The following is a 20650-nucleotide window of genomic DNA, read 5'->3' on the forward strand; positions in this document are numbered from 1 at the left end:
CAGCAGAGTAAGGGCTAACAGAAGCATCTGGATGCAAGACTCCAAAGAGTGGAAATAATTGCATTGATGATGCTAGGCAACACTTGATTTGGCAATCCAAATTTTTTTTAATGGTGACAGAGAAATTAAGCGATTAAGTGAATTGACTTCACTCCCAGCACACCTGGTTACATTTACACATCCCAAGCCTGCAGATGACTCACTTTTCACCAGTGTTTTGTATGCAACATCTAATGATGCTTGTTTACTGCTAAACCAACAACATTTATTGTACAAAATATGCATTACAAAGCAAGTTCAAGAGGTCTGAGTATTCTTTGTTGTTACCATAAGAATTATTCAGTCTACAAACCATTATCATTTCTCTTGTGATCGTTAACTTGTTCAGAAGTAACTACATGCCTGGCTTTGGCAGCTGTAGCGATCCTAACTGGAACACTATTGTACATTGAAGTGTTAGTGATTCTCTCAAGAGCTGACTGGAAGGTGGTGTGTGCCTGTGCTGTGCCTGGCTGCAGGTACCATGTGGCTGCAGGATAAACCTACAGGTTGATTCTACCACAGAAGCCTGTAGGCATCTCCCACTCGGCAGCTGGTCATGACATCCTCGGCACAGCCTTGTCTTTGTAGCAAAGCGAGCAGTATGTTCTCATGTAAACATCCTTTTTATTTGACAACAGAAATGATGAATAGAGTTGTTTACTTTTAAGAAACCCTTTAGGAGCTCACCATGTCAGTGAGCAAGGGATCTGTGCGGCGTGCTGAAGGTCCATACAGAGCTGCAAAACTTGGGGTTCCCAGCACATGAAGGGGTGAAAGATCAGTTATACCACCCTGTTTTCCATTCCACTGTTATCTCCAGCAGTTGCAAAACATGTAAACAAGACAGCAGCTGTGATCTTGTGGGTTTAAAGTATAATGGTACTGCCAAAGTTAGGATGTTTGAACACTTGGGGATGTACAGGTCTCTTCAGAATAGCCCTCTTCAAAACAAGCCATCCACAGGCACACATACATTCCTTTCACTTCATGGTCTCTTCTCTGGAATTTACATAAAGTTCACATTCATGCTTCTTGTACTGACAGTTGAAAAGAAATTATTGATGCAGAACGTCTCCTCCCTTTCAGTGCTATGGCATGGACACTTATCTTGCCATTGTACCTGGAAGGTGAAGACAAGTTCTGGAAGGTCTTTGCTTTTGAAATATTCCAACTATTTCAGAAACTAGGATGATAAGCCTTAGGATTATCTAGATGGCCCTTCTCTTTTGGCAAAGACATCTCACTGTAAAGAATAACTACATTGCAATAGCATTACTCCATAGCCAGGCAGAGCAAAACCAAAAAAGGTTAGCACATTCGCTGTCAGCAGACCATGCTTAACCCCTGCATATGGCCTCTGCTTACCCCAGCTGAGGAGCTCATTTTAAAAGCATCTGTTTGTATAGGATACATGCCCTGAACAGCAAAAACCAGAATATATACTTATGATAAAAACAGTAGATATGGAGATAGACAAGAACTACAGTGCTGCAATGTATAAAGTGCAAATTCATTCCAGGTGATATAATTCAGGGGAAATTGGGAAAAAAGTAAATAACAAGTATTTAAAGAGTATTTTTTTATTAATTCTCCTCTGTAGTAACTGTGCATACAAAAGCCAGTTGGCTGGATTTTGCCGTAGATGAAAGTGATAATGGTTATGATAAGCTTTCTAGTCATTTAAGTTGGACAAGGAGTTCTCAGAATTCTTGAGCACAATAATCTGTCTAAAACATAAATGTGCTGTCATTTTGTGCAGCAAAGCAAACAGCTTAGGGGACATAAGTGATAGCAGGACTCCTGATTGATCTTATTCTATGCTCTCTTCTCCAGTCTCTTCTCTAGCACCAGAGTATAGGAAGACCATCGGATATAAAACTAAAACAGATCTTAAGGATAAATGGGTTTAACAGGAAGTATTTTCTGAAAAATAGTTTCTTTCCTATACCTTGATTTTAATGAGATCTTCAATATAAAGGATGCTATGGAAACAACAAATGGATATTTCTAACCTTCCTGGTTTAATAAATATGTATTTACCTGCCAGTTAGATGCATTCTCACCTGCAGCTGAGAAACGAGCAATACCTCCTTGCACTTAAAAAATGCTGTATTTTGTACATCTCTCCCAGGGGAAGCATCTGTTGAGTCTGCTGTGATTACAAGGTGACCACCAGCATGAGAGTTCAAGGTAGCAGTGAGAATATTTTGAGAAAGAAGTGAGCCTGTCTGGTTGAGGTGAGAGTTCAAGCTAGCTGAGAATATTCTGAAAGATGCTGTTGTTCATTGCAGAAGTACATCATAGATGTAGCATCTCTAAAATGGGCTACATGGGAACCAGTGGGGGTGTTTGTTTTGAGACAAAAAAGCTTATCTGTGTCTATTCAATACCAAGCAGAATCAAAAATGATCCTGTAGATTATTCACTACAATTTAAAAACCTCCATACTAAAACCTCAGTAAACAACTTTCCTTTGATTTTTTTTTAGTCACCTACCAAGAGAAAACATAAGCACTTGTTTCATAAAGCCAGGTTTACAACAGATTTCTTAGGATGTAGTATTTTCATCACCCATTCCAACCCAAAAGTTTAAGAGGAACAAATTAGGGAATGTTTTGCTTTTAAACCTAGGGAGAGTAGGAGATATTGTAGGAGAAACACTGAAATAACTCAGTATGACAGAAAAAGAGAAAATATAAACCTCCTTACTAAATAGATGACATGTAAGCCTTCAGGATCTGTAATGAACCAATTAATTTGATTACAACAGTAAAAAAAACAGAGCTCCAAGCTTTCACAGGGGAAAGATCCAGATATAATGTTTTACAGTTGCACACATGCACACATACATATAAAACAATGGGAGGAGGACTACAAAAAAGTTATGTACAAAACCTCTCCTCTCCCCTGTGTACTACTCTCCCTCCCAAGCTGTCTTTATCCAGAGGATGTCATCCACTTTGGGAAAAGCTCACAGACTCCTCAATATGAGATTTGTTATAATTTCATCTGCTGTTTCAAATCATGAACCTTAGGCAGAAAGAGAGAAACGCTTTTAATTGTTCCAATGGTCTCTTGAGAACCTTCCATGTGGAAAGTGGTATGAACTGTCTGGTTATCTTTCCTTAAGCTGCCAATTAGGACAAGTCTCTGCAAGCAATTACGCTGTGCTGTGTGGATTTCAGGACAGCTCAAATTGAGATGCCTCAGAAGGCTATTTCATTCTTGCAGAGAATGGAGAAATTGATTCAGCCTTGTGTATACTGATGATCCTTCTGTTTGCCTCAAGCCATTGTGGAGTGCCTGCATTTCCACACTCTGGGTCAATTGCTAATACGAGCTCAGTGAAGTATAAAAGCGAAGAGATGAAAAATCATAAAAAAGAAAAGAGACAAAGGGTTTGTTGCCTATCAGTAAGTAAATGAGGCACTCTGCTAATATGCTTAATCATCCTGTTACTGCACAAAATAGTGGCAGTGTGAACGATCAAATAGCTGTTCAGTTTGCAAAGCTAAAGCATTCCTGTGGGAACAGCAAACACTTTAGCAGGAACAAGCAGCTAGAAAATAAAATAAAGTCATTGTTGTTGCATCAGATTGAGGCTAAATTATCAGAGACAAGCAAAGGAGCCACAGTCTGTGCATGAATACACTTTACCAATAATAGAATTCAGGGGGCATAACTACTACACATCACTTTGAAGGTACATAGTAGAGCTCTATGTCCACTTTCATTAGCAGTTTCCTTTTTATTTTCATCACAGTAATTAGGTAGAAAAATAGAGTAAACCTGCAAATTATTTTTTTGTTTGTCAGTTACTATTTGCAGAAGTGAATGCCTTTAGGGATTTAAGATTATATTACGCTGAAACTCAAGAAAAGAGTAATTACTCTAGATAAAACTCATTTCTATTTTTCAGAAAAACCGAAAAGCATTTATTCAGTTAACTCCTTTTGGTGTTTCATATGGTTTTCTTTATTTCCCTATGAAGCAGCAACACAGGAGACCAAACTGAACAATGAAGAAACTTCCATCATAATATGAAAGAGAAAAAAACTACCAAAATAAATTTCCCTCTAAAATGCAAGAAATACCAACAACTGTATACACTTGACACTTTGAATGGATTCACTTTTCTGCCGTTGACATCAGTGTTTCCGAAGTATCTTCAGAGTATTTCATCACATACTTCAGCTTTGACTAGAATTTGGATTGTATTGGTACAGATCAACACTGTGACCAAAGAATATTGAATTACTGAATATTAAAGGGAACTACTGCCACATAAACTACAACATGGGAGCTAAATCAGGGCAGCAGGCATGACAAAGCAAACTAAATTACCCAGCAAACTAGAGTACCAGGAAGATTAGAAATACTTTAGGTCTGCTAAGAAAGGATTAGGAAGAGTCCATGCTAATAGCAGTAAAATAGCAGACCATGAAAGAGAACTGCATGTTGAATAATCAAAGATCAATGAGTAATTAAAGATTAATATTTGTCTATGTCTGATCAGACTCAATATAATATACCTATGAGGAAAAAAAGAGGAAATATTTTTAATTTTGAAAGTTACAGATCTACTTTACTCAACTCTGTTTGGATCCCTAAGAAGTCACACGACCTGACAGAGAGCAAAGCTCTGAAATCTTTGTTAACTTTCTGCAGTTTCTGGAGAGAGCAGAAAGAGACTTCCCAAGGACTTTCTACCCCCTGACTGCAGTGTACTGTTGTCAGAAATGATCCCTTCTGGTATACTACCAGTAAGTTCTCTATATCTTTGTGTTGGGACAAGAGAAAAGTATTAACTGGTTACTCTTCTCTTGCTCTACAAACATAGTCAAGCTTAAAGAGGAAAGAAAAAAATCCAGTGGATAAAGATACAAAGTTAAATAAATAAACTAGAGAAAAATAAAAGTGTATTAACAGAAGTTATCTTAAACAGGGAGGTAAAACAGGGAGAAACTGCCCCTGTACCTCATCATTCTTGATTCTGCAGTACAAATAGGTATTGTGTTTCCAAAATTATCTGAGAACTTCTACAATCAGTTTTCCAAACATTGCAACTAACATAATTAAAGAAGAAAAGATTTGAGACAAAAGTGACACATCTCATGGGAAGAAAACCACGTATAGTAAGGGATTACTTTGAACATGAAGCCACTATGAACTACTGTGCTCCTGTTCCACATACAGATGTCCATGGTGATTTCCTCATGATGTCTGTGATACAAGTGTTTGCAGCAGCAGGTCCTGCTTTTTAAATACCGTCCTGTCCCTTCAATTTTGTCTTCTGTCCCCTAGAGCCAATACATCTCCCTTTGACAATTGATGCTGCCTCATTTATGAGGTGTTTCTACCCAGGTAGGAATTCCTGACAGAATAAAGCACTGGAAATCTTGCAGAATGAAGCACTGGTTATTTAAAAAATTGGCTTTGTTGATAACATAGGATGTTATAAGAGGTCTTCTGCGTTCTATCACATAAAGATTAATAATACTACTATTTTTGAGAAAATGAAAGTAAGTCTTTTCACTGCAATAAAAAAAAACAACTTTCTCCTGGAACAGTCTGATGAAACTTCAGAGGGTTAATACAGAAATAACTAGAGTCATCAGAAAAGTCTGACAAGGAACCCACAATATGTCCTTGCCTGATAAGAGAAGATTGATAACCTAGATGTCTGTTGCTTTAGAAAATAATTACTCATTATCTTCAAGTGTCTGGATAGTAAGGAGCTTGAAACTCTTTCTCATACTACTCTTTGAAGCAGCTGCACTGACCTTGTGTCTAAATTGGTCCCTTTTATGTTTCCAGTTTCCTTATCTAATAATTTACTTAATGGAGCTCTTGCTCCTATGAGAGTCAGATTTCCCTAGTGTGGAATTAACAAAATAAATGCAGTTGCTTGTCTAAGGAACAAAGACCAAGATAGCATCTAATCTATCTCAAGAGATCAAGCCAATGACACATAAACCCCATTCACATGGGTATTGTACCTGTGTACTAGGGATCAAAGGCAGGGACATTCAGTAGTCTAACCAAAAAGCCTAATTTCCTTCTGAGTCTGATCAAACATGGAACAGAAAGGAGAGGAGCTAGAAAGAACCAGCCAAGGAACGCTATAATTTCATGAGACTGATACTGACCTCAACAAACCAACACTTGCTCCTCACATTACTGTCAAAGGATAAGAAAGGAGGAGGGTCAGCAGAACTGACACCTTGGACTTGCAGAAAACAAACTTTGGGCTATGTTGGAGACTGGTTCACAGAGTACCTTGGGAGACAGTACTGAAGAGCAAAGAAGTCCAGGAAGGCTAGACAATTGTCAAGTAGGAAATCTTAAAAGCTTGTTCCTGTTGCTGACAGGAACATGTCATCCCTGTATGCTCATCCCAGATGAGCCAGTGGGAAGAGCAGCTGCTTGGTTGAACAAAGAGCTTTGCTGGAGCTCAGGGAAAAATGAGCAGAATTTTTCCCTCCCCTTTGGAAGAAGAGAGCTCAAGAGAACTACATGCATGTTCTCAGGGTTCAGGGAGAAAATCAGAAGAGCCAAAGTCCTAAGCTAGAATTTAATCTGGCTACTGCTGTAAAAGACAACAAAGTTGTTTCTATAAATACAGCACCAATAAAAAGAAGGCTAAGGAGAATCTCATTCCTGTATTGTTGCAGGGGATGAGGAAAAGGCTGAGGTACCTAATCCTCTTGCTCTTGGATCACAACCCCATACAGTGCTACAGGCTGGGCCAGACTGGTCAGAAAGTGGCCCAGCAGGCCAAGGGCATCTTGGCTTGTATCAGCAATAGTGTGCAAAAGGAAGTTGGCCATCCTGTCATTAAAGCAGATGAAGGAATTCAGAGAGCCTGTAAACTAACTGAGACAGAAGACTGAGTGCACAGAAGGGACTAACCAAGGCCCAGAGCAGGTGTGCTATCTGTTCGAATGTAAGCCATTGTGTTGCTAGAATAAAGAGTAAATCTTGTTTCCTGGTTTTGAAAGACAGGCATTGCCTATGTAAGTCATGATAGTATTTTCTAAAGGATCATATGAAAGAAGAAATTATTTTTAAGAGTTTGATAAAATGAAGGAAATGCCACTTGTGGTGATAACACTGCGTTACCAACTACATGTAATAGAAAAGGTAATACAGGACCAGAGACAATGGCCAATAACTGAAACACAGGACTTTTGCAGAACAACAGGAATTGCTTTTTCACTTGTGAGTGGGATTGAGCACTGGCACAGGTTGCCCAGAGAGGTTGTAGAGTCTCCAGCCTTGGACACATTCAGAAAACCATCTGGACGTGGTCCCAAGCATGGCACCATGGCTCTAGGTAGCCTTGCTTAAGCAGGGGTTGGACCAGATGACCTCCAGAGGTCCCTGCCAACCTTAGCTCCTTCGTGATTCTGTGAGTTCAGAGCCATAGGTCTTGAAATATATCTGGCAGATAAACTGACATCAGCCTAAATTCAGCTGTCAGATACATATACACAGATGCAGTAATAAGCAGATATCCTAATATTTCCTTTCTTCCTGAGAGGGAAATTTTATTCAGAAGGGACATAACCTTGGATGCTTGACATTGTTAACTCGAGGACATTTTGCATATAACTTTTTACAGGCTCAGGAGATTTAATGTGTTAATAGCCAATTGACCAAGGTGAAAACTAAAAAGAACTCAGCACTTTTATTTTCACCATCTGAGAAGAAGTACTAATGCCAGACTACATATAAAAAGATAATCTTTTACAGGATCACTCTTGTAATTTTAAACCATGAAATTTTTTCTATCCAAGGCATTAAAAAAATTATATGAGGTTGCAGAAAGAACTTCTGGTTTGAAGAGTTATAGTGGGAGAGATTTCTTAAGAAGCAGGCAACTGTCTTCAGAATAGAGCTGAGGGAGTCAGAAAGTCTCCTTTTTTCTTATTCTACATTTTTGCACAAATTTGGTTAAACACAAATTAAGTGGTGAAGAAAAATAACAGAACTCCCAGTGAAAGTTAATACCTAATGGGAAATAAAGAGTTTGCACTGCTTCCAATGGCATGTCTCAAACCTTATTTGTTCAGGGAAAACTCCAGCTAAGATTGATGAGGAAAGTGTTTCCCTAGTTTTATTATTTCATATTTCTAAGCAGCTTTAATATTCAAGTTCATATTAAGCATAATTACAAAAAGCTTATTCTTTGAAAAAAAAAAAAAACAACAACTTAGAGTGGCAATGAGAGGAAGCAAAGTCAAAACCAATGGTCATGCTTTTCATGTGTTGTTCCTTCTGTCTGCAGGATGTTCAGGATACCATGAAATTACCATGGTCATGATTTGATGGGATAAAATGTTTTGGGAAGTGATGACTTCTCTAAAACAGCAACCCTTACATGTAGCAGTGGAGCTCTGCAGAAGGTGGTAGGTGGGTGCAGATCCAGGGCTGACAAATTGCCCCACTGCTGTCAGGTAGCAGCACTGTGCTTGGAGTGTGCAGTTGTGGCAGCCACCAGCCCTGTCAGGAGGGGGACATGCAGTGACCCCCCTGCTGGTGCCACAGGTCACTGTGCAGGGCAGCAGTTAGACCTTAGGCAATGTGATACCCTGGCAGCCATGTGGAAAATGTTAATTTGTCCAGTTTTCCCAAAAGACTTACAAATTGGCTGTCTCCAGAAATATCATTCCAGAAGGGCTAAGCCTATTTTTCATAGATGCATCAAGAAAGCACATGAACAAAAATGTATCTCTGTGAGGATATGCATGTAATTTTCCATGACAGAGAAGGTTCTTCTCCTTCAGATTCCAATACCAGTGTCCTCCTTATGTGATGACATATTGATGCAGAACAGTGAAATGAACAAATGTCTGTGTTTATCTGAAACAGCATCTTCCAAAATGAGTTCTGCTTTGTATACAAGCTGTTAAGTCTTTTTCAAAACCAGAATATACACTAAAGTCAAGATACACAGTCATATATTATGCCAGGTGAAATTTTCACATTGAAAATATTCTTCCTCATACCTCAGAATCAGTATCCTGTTTTATTGACAAATCTTCATTTGGATCTCTTAATGTATTTGCCACCAAGATGACCCTTTTTTATTTGTTGCAGACTGTGCTTGGTCAAATAGTAATTTCACTGACCACATATCTTATTAGTCATTATAAAAAACTCCCAAGTTTTACTTCACAGATGGGTAATATATGTCAAGACCTTAGTCCAAAGTGTTTCATTTTGACATAGAAAAATTGTACATAAATATAAGTATGTCACACTTTTTTCTGTTAGCATTAGGCTTTAGAAGGAATTCCTGCAACTGAAGCATTGCTAAAAATGTCCTACAGATTATGTTTCACCATGTGCATGTGTTGATTTTATGTGTATGTATCCCTGAGAAACTATATTCCCTGAAATAATGAAAACTTCCAGCCCTTCTGAGTTATTAATCCTTAAAGCTACATATTGCTGCTTTCTTTTTGTGCCTGAAATTCTCCAAAGCAGTCTAGGGGATTTAGACACATATCGTCTGTTAATTCTAGTGGTAGACATTTATCTAAATCCCCTACACAACTTTTTATTTTTTTAAAATTACTCAGTCTTCCTTTTATCTGCTCACTTTCCCTATGTAGTAACACTGGCTAAGCACTGCCTGTGTTAAAATATTACCTCTTGGCCACCCAAGAGGATTAGACAGCTTTGTACCAGAGGAACCAAAAGGGTGAAACAGCTAGGAAAGAATTATGCAACTGCATTTCATTTTTTTCCAGAAGAGACTGTATCTTCTGTAGTGTGCGAGCATACCCGGTAGGCTGGGTGCTTCAAATAGTCTGTGATTCTTCTGGCATTAAAATAATGCTAATTGGAAAAAACCTCACAACTGCTATTGCTATTAATATTAATAGCAACATTGTTTATCTTCATACAGTTTGCTCTTCTTTTATTCCATCATAAAGTTCTTCTTGAAAGAATTCAAGTAAAAAAATAATTTATATTCTTTATACAATTACCATTTGTTGGAGGAACTAAAAAAAATTAAATCTCTCTTAGGAATAACCTCTTCTTTTAAGAGTTTTCTATCTTTTATTTCAGTCATTTTATATCTGAACTGCAGCAGTGGAAAGGAGAGGTCAAAAGGTGGAAACATCAATGCTTATGTAATCCCCAAAGAGGATTACTCTCCTCACAAAAATGGCTAGTATGACATGTGAAATTAAGGATATTCATTCTGTGTCTGCACATCCCTTGTAATAGAATTGGTGAATCTTTAGAAAAATAGAGCAATATGAGAACAGCTCAGCTTTTCCCATGGTATCAGCACAGATAGTATTAAAGTCCAAAAACAGTTTTTCTAAGCCAGCACTCGCCAAAGAGCTCTGCAGGGCCTCCCTTCCTCTTCCTATACACTTCTGCCAACTAAAGGATGACAGGTATATAGATTTATTAGAAATGAGAGGAGGGACACCACTTGCATTTTAGCACTTCTATTAGTCCTGGCAAACATGTATGCACTATTTTCTCATTTGGACCAGGGCTACACCCATTCCCAGATGGATAGAACACATTTATTGCTTTTCTCTGCCAGGATTACACCATCTGAAGCAGTCTATAACATGAGAATAATAAAACCATAATGATTTTCAGGCACAGTGCTTACACAGGACAAAAAAAAACACCTAACAGATATTTTGTTAAATCATTTTACATGCCACTGATTGCAACAGCTGAAGACATAAGTCTGGTGGAACCCAACTGTAAAAAAACAAACCATCACATGCTTTGGAAGAGCTAGTGAGTGTGCCAACCCAACTTCCAATAAAACTTTATGGGAAAAAGAAAATTTCTTAGTGTCAGCGCTAACATTTCAAAATGAATGCCTAATTAAATTGGTATTTACATATCACATATGAATGCCCAACTGCTTAAAACCCAATAGGATACCTTCTGAGACATAACTTTGATCAGTGCATTTTCCCTAACATGACTGTTTTCATTGTAAAGAGAAAAATTCCCGCTGAGAATTTGATTTAAAATCAATGCAATCTAGTTACACCATAGGATTAAAGAGTACTTTCACCCAATTAAACTACTTTACCATCACGAAGTTGCCCTAAAAAGTAAACAAAGTTCAATGTTAACTTGAATATTACTGATCTGTTCTAAATTTGCAAGTATTTTCTTTAATTTTTTACTTGACATACTGGAAATAATACATAGAAGAAAAATGGTGTTTTTTAATGTAGTTTTTTCCTATAGAAAAATAGGATTAGCCAGAGTACAGAGCCTTGATTGCATCTTTCCTCGATCGTATATAATTAATCATATTATGAATGTGCTTTAATAATGCCTTATTTTCAAGAAAAGTAGGTGCTAAGATTACTTGTTTTGGCATCACATCATTTATATCTTGCTCTGGCTTCTCCTAAGGGACAGAATGTCAATCAGTTTCAGCAGTGACAAAACAACTTGGTTTCATTTGATTGCCACTGGTGGCATTTTTGGCTCATTTTTCATGGCTCTGACACCCAGGTTCACAAAGAACTGCTTCTCCTCATTCTCCACACTTGGATATTGGTTTTCAGTGGCAATTTTTCATACTTGACTTGACTGATGTGATCTTTGCTGCTGTATGCTGACATTTGCTATGATATGACTACCTAGGACTTGAAATACTATCTCAAACTTGACTTCAGAGAGTTCTATGAGAACAGAAGGTTATTCCACTTCCAGAAGCAATTAGATACATTTATATCACCAACCTGCCGTCAGCTGAAGGGTGGTTTCAGGACTGAAGAGGAAATATGTATTGGGTTAATATTCCTACCTTCCAACTCCCAGCAGCCAAGTTCTGCAGTGCCCCTGCTGCCCCCTCCAGCGTGTCTGGATTTGAGCACTCAGAAAGAAGTGTGAGGTAGGGTTTGACTATTGAAGGGTGCCACAGCATCTGGATTCCTTTGGGTGGTTCTGCACAGTCTGGGAGAGGTCCTACGCCATCCCACTGTTGGAAAGCACAAATCAGATTGTCAGCAAGGAACAGTGAAATACATTTGAGAATTGCCTCAGTTGAAACTGGAACATCTGTGAAGGCATCTGCCCATAACCAGATGTTCTCAATTTTTGCATATCATGTGATTCTTCATGGATGAAGCAAATTTCCTAGTCAACATTCCTTACAGACAAGCTGTAAGATTGGCAGAAATCCCAATGTTTTAGCTAGCTGACATAACAAAAACACTTTACACTGCATGTATTTCTTTGTGTGGGAACAAACCAATGAACGTTATCCTAAGAGGCAAATCTAGAACTTGCATGGGGAGATTTTCTTTTCACATCCTTTTCATTTCTCCTCATTCTCTCTCATCCCATGAGAGGAAAAACAACACAAAATTCTACTATGGAAAATGGTATCATTCACAGCCATGAGCCCTCCATCCCATAAAAGGCACAGGTGTGACCAGTCTTCCTCAATGACAAAACTTCTGGCTTGTCACAAGGAGAGTGCAGGAGCTATTCAGCTAGCCAGCTGTGTGGTCTGAGAATTGGTAGAACCAGCTGTCATGAAACACACTGTTCCTCTCACCACACACAGCGTTTTGCCATGAAAAACAACCCAAGTCTGAGATTCAAAACGTGTAATATTTAAACCTGAACAGTGGGTAGGCTACTGCAGAAAACCCACTCTTACCAGAAATAAATGCTTTATTCCAGGAGGACAGGGATTCTCCCCCCAGTGGAACACACAACACTTGCACCTATGTATGAAACATTTCAAAGGAAAATACACAGACTTTCCTTTTGCCTTTTAAACAAAAGTAAGATGTGAAACGCACTTTCAATAAAATTTTAAATTAAAATCTACTTCTATATTTATTGTATTTATTGGGTTTTCTTTGTTGTGTTTTTTTTTTTTTTTTTTTACATATAAGGAAATTTTAATAATTCATGGCCCTAGTGCCATGTTAGGAACAAGCCTTAACTTTTTAACAAAATATCTTTTCTAACACCTCTGACATGTCCACATTGCATACTACAATAAAAAGTAAATCTTTTAGTACCTTGGGTTAGAGATTATTGTGTCTATATAAAAAAAAATAAATCTATACTATAACATTAAACATCTATTAAACATACAATTATAGCATAAATCAAATTAACTCCTGGTTTAAATCTGCAACAGTTAATTTAACTAGTTATGAATGTACAATAATACTTGCACTGGGAAAGACCTAGAACCTTTTGTTTTCAGGATGCATTAACCATAATTTTATTTACACTAACTTTAAAAATAAAATACATATATTTTAAGGGACAATCAATCAAATCTTCCCCAATAACATCTAACTCAATTTCAACAAAGTTTTGTTTGATTAATACCTTTAGGAATGAAACACGCTATTTTTTTCTAAATTGAAGCAGAACAAACACCAAAGTGGAAAGCTAGAGGAACCATTTCACACACAGGAGCAGTTACCAAAAACCAGAAAGCAGCTCAGATGTGAAACTCACTATGCTGGACAAATGTTATCATAGTTTAAAAGGATTGGCACAGCAATACCCAGTGATGGTTGAGAAAGTAGAGGACAAATGCCTTCTGGAGAAACAATGCCTTCACATTACACTGTTATGGGACTGTGTCTTTGAAATTTTTAATAAATTCCTGCCTTTAAACCAATAGATTGTTTTCAGTGCATGTGACTCAGTTCTTCTGTCTCCTCCTTATAAATCACAAGCCTTGCCAGAAATGAGTTCTTTCCAGCTCATAAAAAATACATTAAAGCCTGCTTCTTATTTTAACTCTCAGAATTCAATCATTCACACTGTCAGAATTTTTTTGGAAAACAAATGAGAGACATATCTTACAGGTCAAATCTGACCTCACAGCAGGTTTAGGTTTTGTAAGTCCACTAATGAATGACTTGAGATGTCCAAGGGCACCAACTCAAGTCTTCACTTGTCTCATTCCAACTTGCACAAATTATGCATTATGCAACTGAAGAGTGTTTGCACAGGGTATATTATTTCAAGGACAAAGCACATGAAATGCATCAAATATATCTGATCTGCCCATGTGAGGGGGTTTATGCCTATGTGGGGGTATAATTTTATTTTTCTGCTCAGCTATTTCCACTCTTACAATTCCAAGGACTACTGAAAATCAGCTGACATAAACAGAGCCCTATATACATGTTCATGCTGTGCTGGTACATATAAAGCACTAGAAATGATCTAGCAGATAAATTAATATTTAATGTTGTTTTGCCATTCTGCCCAGTAATGAGAAAACATTAAAAAAAAGAAAGGAGACAAATTACTGCATTTCCCTGCCCTTCTTGCAACTCACTTTCAGCATGATTGCACTAATTTATCACCAACTGTGAGGGGAGACCTTCTTCCCAAGATGCTGTGATGCCTGAGTCCCTGTAGTAATGATGAAAATCACTGGTAGCACACATGCATGTGCAGTGAAAGCACAGGAAATTCAGTGACCCTGGAAAATGTCCTGCACTGCTCTTCAGTGTGTGTGCCCAGCTGTGGCTGCACAGGGTGAGTGTGACTGTTCACCACACTGCTGATTTTGGCTGGGGTAATTACACCTTTACAGTAGTTGGTGTGGGGTCATGTTTTGGATTTGTGCTGGAAACAGTGTTGATAACTCAGGGATGTTTTAGTCACCGCGGAGTAACACTGACACAAGCCTTTTCTGCTCCTCATCCCACCCCATCAGCAAGGAGAATGGGGATGCACAGAGTTGGGAGGGAATACAGCCAGGACAGCTGACCCCAACTGACCAAGGAGACATTCCATACCACATGGTGTCATGCTCAGAATACAAAGCTATGGGGAACAAGAAGAAAGGGAGGACATTCGGAGGGATGGGGTTTGTTTAGCCAAATCATTATGCATGATGGAGCCCTGTTTCCAGGGGATGGCTGAAGATGGGAAGTGTTCATGCCTGCCCATGGGGAGCATGAATGAATTCCTTCCTTTGCTTTGCTTGCAGGTGTGGCTTTTGCTTTCCCCACTAAAGAGCTTTTACTTCAACCCAAGTGTTTTCTCCCTCTCTTTCCTCTTCGTCCCCACCCCACTGAGTGAGTGCCTGTGTGGGTTTGGCTGCTGACTGGGGTTAAACCACAACACCTGTTGTGCCTAGGGCAGCCTCTTCACTGTAGGGCTGAGTGGCTTCTGGTGTCTTTTGTGTAGCTCAGACCAGTACCTGAATCTGTACTGCCCAACTGCTGCAGGGCATGCAGAACTGACAAAAGTAAGCAGAGAAACCATTGCAAAGGAGATTTGCTTGATCTTCATTCATTTATTTTGTATTTCATAATATCAATCACCTTAGCAAAAAAAAAAAAAAAAAAAAAAAAACTTCCCCAAGTGGTATTAGAGTCCATATCTAAAATAGGGATTAAGGCATGGTGGCAGAAGTTGCTTTGCAGTTTGCATTGCTAAATATTAATGAGCTGTAATGAGTTGAGGCAGCATCCTCACCCAGTAAACACCTCCACCCAGTAAATTACTGGAAGAGTTACTGTACTGTTACAGCCCATCAGGAATGATCAGGAAGGTCTATTTAAAATAGACTGAGGCTGCAGTAGGAGTTTCTGAAAAAGAGACCAACATGCAATTACTCTTCCTAGCTTATACTAAGGAGAAAAAAAAGAAGTCATAAACAAATATTCCTTCCAGGCTTCCCTCCTTCAGCTGAAATTACCCACATATATTGTGGTTGACGCTGACAAACTGCTTGTTACGTGGGTGAGATACAAATCTCTCATTTCCCAAGACTGGTGCAGAAAAAGGATGAAAGGCAAGAAAAATAAAAAGCCCAATACCAAGATCTTTTAAGAACAACAGACTTTTGATAGTAAGAGTACTTTAATAAAATTTCCAAATTTTCATAATTGTAAGGAGAGGAGAAGATCACTAATCGAGATGCTCTCCTGTGCCGCACAACAGATTATCCACTACCACCTTTCTAATTTTAATGAAAGTAAATCCATATTTGTAGTGCAATTGTACTAAATATGTGGGAAGGCTTCAACTTAGCAAGAGAAGTACACTCTGCAGATTTCGAGGTTTGTAGTAACAACCTTAAATTGGTGGGGTTTGCTTTTAAATAGGTATCACATGACAATAGGTTTTCCTGTGATAACAAAACAACAGTGTTTTATTTTAATTTATTACATATGAATACCTCCTTTCCCCCAATCTGTACAAAATACCTACTACTAAATATATAAAATACCACTACTAAAAAAATCTAGGGAAAAATTAAAACAAACCCCAGGAATGTCTAAAACCATCTAGATCTCTCTCCAATGATCCTAGACATTTGGCATAGTCTGATAACACTGTAGTTATGCTCCTTGAAGCAGCAGTGACAAAATTCATATGAGCAATTACACAGTGCTTATTAAAACCATTTCTGAAATGCCAAAGACTTTTAAATTAACAGGCCACCTAAGAAGACACTGGTATCTCATCCTGCATGTCTTAGTGGCTGTGACAGTCTCTGCCAGCTCTCTCTAGACATGTCAGTCCAACAACCTCTTTTGGACACTTTGGTTCAAGAGGTGAATTGGCTAATGCTGTCAAGAGCAGAAATCAGAAATTCAGCAACAAAAATACATCCAAGTCACAGAGCTTGATTCAGAATCCATGCAGCTGACCCTAAGCAGGCAAGAATACCACTGTTTACATCAAGTCAAACTTCAGTTTAGATATCCAGGCCTAAATAAAGGTGGTGAATATAAATGCAGGTGTTAAACTGATACAGAGACTTACAGGAGCATAGTGGGAGAGAGCAGAACTCATTGCATAAATAATGGTACCCTCCCCAGTTTGATGCAACAACTTTTACTATTATAGAAAAGGTGTTTGAAATGCTTTCAAAGAATTTCAATGTATTGAATCATTATAATTAATCTCAGATATTAATAAATTGTACTTTACATTATACATTACGCTCTTAAAATAATTGCCAGTGCCTTTATTAAACTTTTTTAATATTATGCTTAGCTAAGAAAAAAATATGAATCCAATCTGTGCATTTTCTCTTTGCTTAAAAACAGACCCTTTGCAAACGAAAGAGAATGGAGTTAAAGCTGGGAAAACAGTCCTTGGCATGTCACTGCATGCTCTTCTTTTCTCCACAGGAAGCTGAAGCTAACTGGCTTTGCAGTACATTTCACAAACTGACAAATACAAATTATATTTAATAACCCTGCAGTTTTGACTTTGAAAACAAATTGGCCGTACGTGACACTGAGAGGCTCACAGAGTATATGGAAGATGCTGTGTAGGCAAGCAAGAAAGTAGAAATGGTTTTCAAAAAGCTCTGTAAGGAATTGCTCAAGACAGCTGATTCTTGCTACTCAACATTTGACATAACCACCTCGTGCAAGATGAGGAAGCAACAAGTGGAAATAATATTCTTTCAGAGCAAGGACAACATATTGTATTGGCAACACAGCCTTTCATCCCTAATCACAGTTCAAATCCTTGGTTAAACCCAGGAGCTGCCACCATTTCTCTGTTTCTGTGCCTTAGCTGGGTATAGCTTGGCAGAGTACGAAGAATACTTGGAAAAATACTGGTCTCACAACATGAAAAGAGATATCTGGCAGGTTTATTTTTTATGCTTTTTGAAATATTATTGCCTTAAACCTGCTATTTCATCTAGAATGAAGAATTTATAGGCCATTTAGCAAGCATGCTAAAGAGGTGTGCCAGTCAATTCTTAATGATATATAACTTGAAATGTTGCTGTTATACCTTAAGGCTCCTGACAGAAGGTGAAAAAGAAGGTCAGGCTCATTTCAGGAGTGTCACTTCCAATCAAAAAACAGACTTTGGGCTAGATTCTGGTTTGACAAGAATGATCACAGATGGGGAACTCAAGAAGAGCATGAAGCCAAGAAGACAACCAGTTTGTCTTAGGGAAGAAAGGAAAATAAATGAAACTGCACCACATGCATACATAATGGGCTGCATAACAAGAAATAAAATAAGGATTAATGACAACTCCCTGACAGGCTTTTTTTGAAGTGGGACCATACACCTGATTTGCCCTAACTGCTTTTTGTCATAATCCTTGTTTCTCATACAGCTCAAAGAATAAACCCGTTGGCAGCAGTGAGCATGCCAGCAGCACGAACATTTTCAGCAGCTGAAGAATCAGTTTCCATTTGAAGAATGACACAATACAAGAGAGGTTGATGTCTACAAGGTCCTAGTCAGAGATGAAGGGTCTGTGGTTGGAGAGCTTATTGGGGTGAGGGTTCAGTACCAGCTGATCACAGGTAAGCAGCAGAGAACAACTAACAAAACAGCACAGAATTACAGCCCTAGAGGCTTGAGACTGAAGTCAGGTTAGTTTCACTTATTTTTTCTGAGGCCCAAAGAGAAGTTTGGCTGTGTTTTCATAGATAAAACCAGTGCTATGCTTAGATTTTATCACAAACCCTCAGAAGGTTTGGGCCTCCTCTAACATTCAATTTGTGTGACAAAGCAGATGCCTCAGGAACCTCTCTCAGCTCTGGTGAAATGATTGCAGGCTATTTTAACACCACCCACCTGTATTCTGAGATGTGGAGAACACTTGTTTCCTGTGATCCTAAGGGAACTCTCTAAATAAAGTAATTTAAAAGGTGTCATTAGACCTATGATCTGAACAAAGACACATCTTACTTGATTCCAAGATGTACAGAAGTTGCCATTATAACAACTGATAGACAACTGATGTCATTAATAAAAAATAATTTCCAGTTTGTTCTTGAAAGGCCTTTGAAAGAAGACACATCTTATACTACCACTCAATTCTGTTCTTTCCTTCAAGCAATTTACACGTGATTACAACTGAAACATGACTTAGAAAAATTTGAGATACTTGCTCCCTAAGTTACAAAAAGAAGAAATTAACTTGTACTTTCATTATAGAGAAAACCCATGAGAAAGTGACTTTAATATCAAGTTTCTACTGTTTTATGAAACAAACCTCCTGCTCTGTGAGATATTTTTTCTTAAGTACAGAAAACTGCATCTTCATCCACATCTTTTGTCTAAAATGATACATCTATTTTTCTTTTGAAACTACAATAGTTTTTCTACTTTTTTTTTTACTAATACTTTTATCCAAAAAGTAAAAACTACCTCATAAATGCACAAATGGAGTTCAAGAAAATACACATAATAATGACGAAATGAAGTTACAGCCATAGTGTAATAGGAAAAATTCAAATTTGCATTCACTGAAATCTGAACATTTTTTTTCTCCACACTTTTTGTACATCTTATTTTCTGAGAAAGACTGAAACAGGAATGTTGTAATTCAAAAAACCCCACGCATTGCCAAAAAAAGAAAAAAGTACCTATACCCTGAACACATATTTTCTGGGGATGCAAAATGAAGCAACCATAGAGTGGATACAACTCCCCAGTACTGAGGTATCAGAGATGTGCCTGTGCCCTGTGCTTTGCCCAAAAAGATAAAACTCTCAAGTATTAAAGGAACCATGAAGACAAAGAAGCAGAAAGAACAAATCTCTTTACACAACTGGACAATTGTGTCCACACTGGACAAGTGCCTCTGAATATACTTCTGTACTTATTTTTGCAATATAAATGGGAAAAAAAAATACATTTACCCTTATCACAGCTGGAGTTATTTTAGGCTATTGATATAAATGTGGTTACATGAAAAATATTGCTTTTCCATTTTTGAGGGTAAGTTGGGAGACCTGTTTCTGGCACAGTGATCTTGCTGCTATTGCTTTTAGTGGCACTCTAGTTAACTTGATAATACATTAATTTGATAATATACTTCAAATCATTTGGAATGTTCCACAACAGTTGAGGATTATGGGGTGAAAATAACCCGAAGAAGGCTCACAAGGCCCCCTTAAAATTCCTGAACTGAATAATATCCACATGTGAGCATTTGAATATGGCAAGATGAAGTAGGATGTCTGGATTTAAAGGAAACTAGATTAAAGAAGAAAATACCATTAGAAAAATGTTTCTAATACTTGTAATACAAAGCAGTCCTATGCACAACAGAATCATTTCTGGAAAGAGTAAATTTATGTCATTGCCATAGAAAAGCCTAGTGATCATAAACCTGAAAATATGTGTGTAGCTTTATTACTCTTTGGATTTAAAAAAATTAAACTCTTCCATGAAGCCAACACTAACAGCTCTGAGGAGACCTTTCACATACAACATGCTGAAAATGAGCACTCACAGAAACAGACAAAAAATATCTAAGAGCAGGGAAAAGCATGTACAATGTAAATATAGTCGGCCAAAAGAACTCAGTTCTTTGGCCTGGAGGAGCAAAAACATGTTTTTAAGGGAACCATTAAAGTACAGAGAAGCCCTATGGGAATACTGAAAGAGTCAACAGTACAGAGTTAAAACTATGAATCTGAGATCCAAAAGTCACAGAAGAAATAGACAAGGAAGACATAAAAAAGACTTTAGATAGTGAGTGTGTGCATGTGTTAGTAAACAGAGCACCAAAGAGCAAGCCAAGTTGCAGTGTGACACATTCATATCCAAACACGCAATTTTTTGCTTCTGCACTCTGAATAACTGCAAGCACAGCGTGTGAAATGTC

General features: G+C 38.0%; 1 protein-coding gene across 4 annotated transcripts in view; it reads right to left on the minus strand.

Annotated features, from left to right (window-relative positions):
* Positions 1-20650, minus strand: part of CTNND2 (catenin delta 2) — a 511553-nt gene that overhangs the window by 70835 nt on the left and 420068 nt on the right. For all 4 annotated transcript variants that reach the window (XM_056485067.1, XM_056485066.1, XM_056485065.1 and 1 more), the window contains exon 14: positions 11855-12028. In XM_056485067.1, coding sequence (XP_056341042.1) covers positions 11855-12028 — 174 coding nt within the window. The remainder of the gene's footprint in view (positions 1-11854; positions 12029-20650) is intronic.

Source organism: Oenanthe melanoleuca, chromosome 2 (assembly GCF_029582105.1).
Source record: "Oenanthe melanoleuca isolate GR-GAL-2019-014 chromosome 2, OMel1.0, whole genome shotgun sequence".
NCBI classification, from domain to species: Eukaryota; Metazoa; Chordata; class Aves; order Passeriformes; family Muscicapidae; genus Oenanthe; species Oenanthe melanoleuca.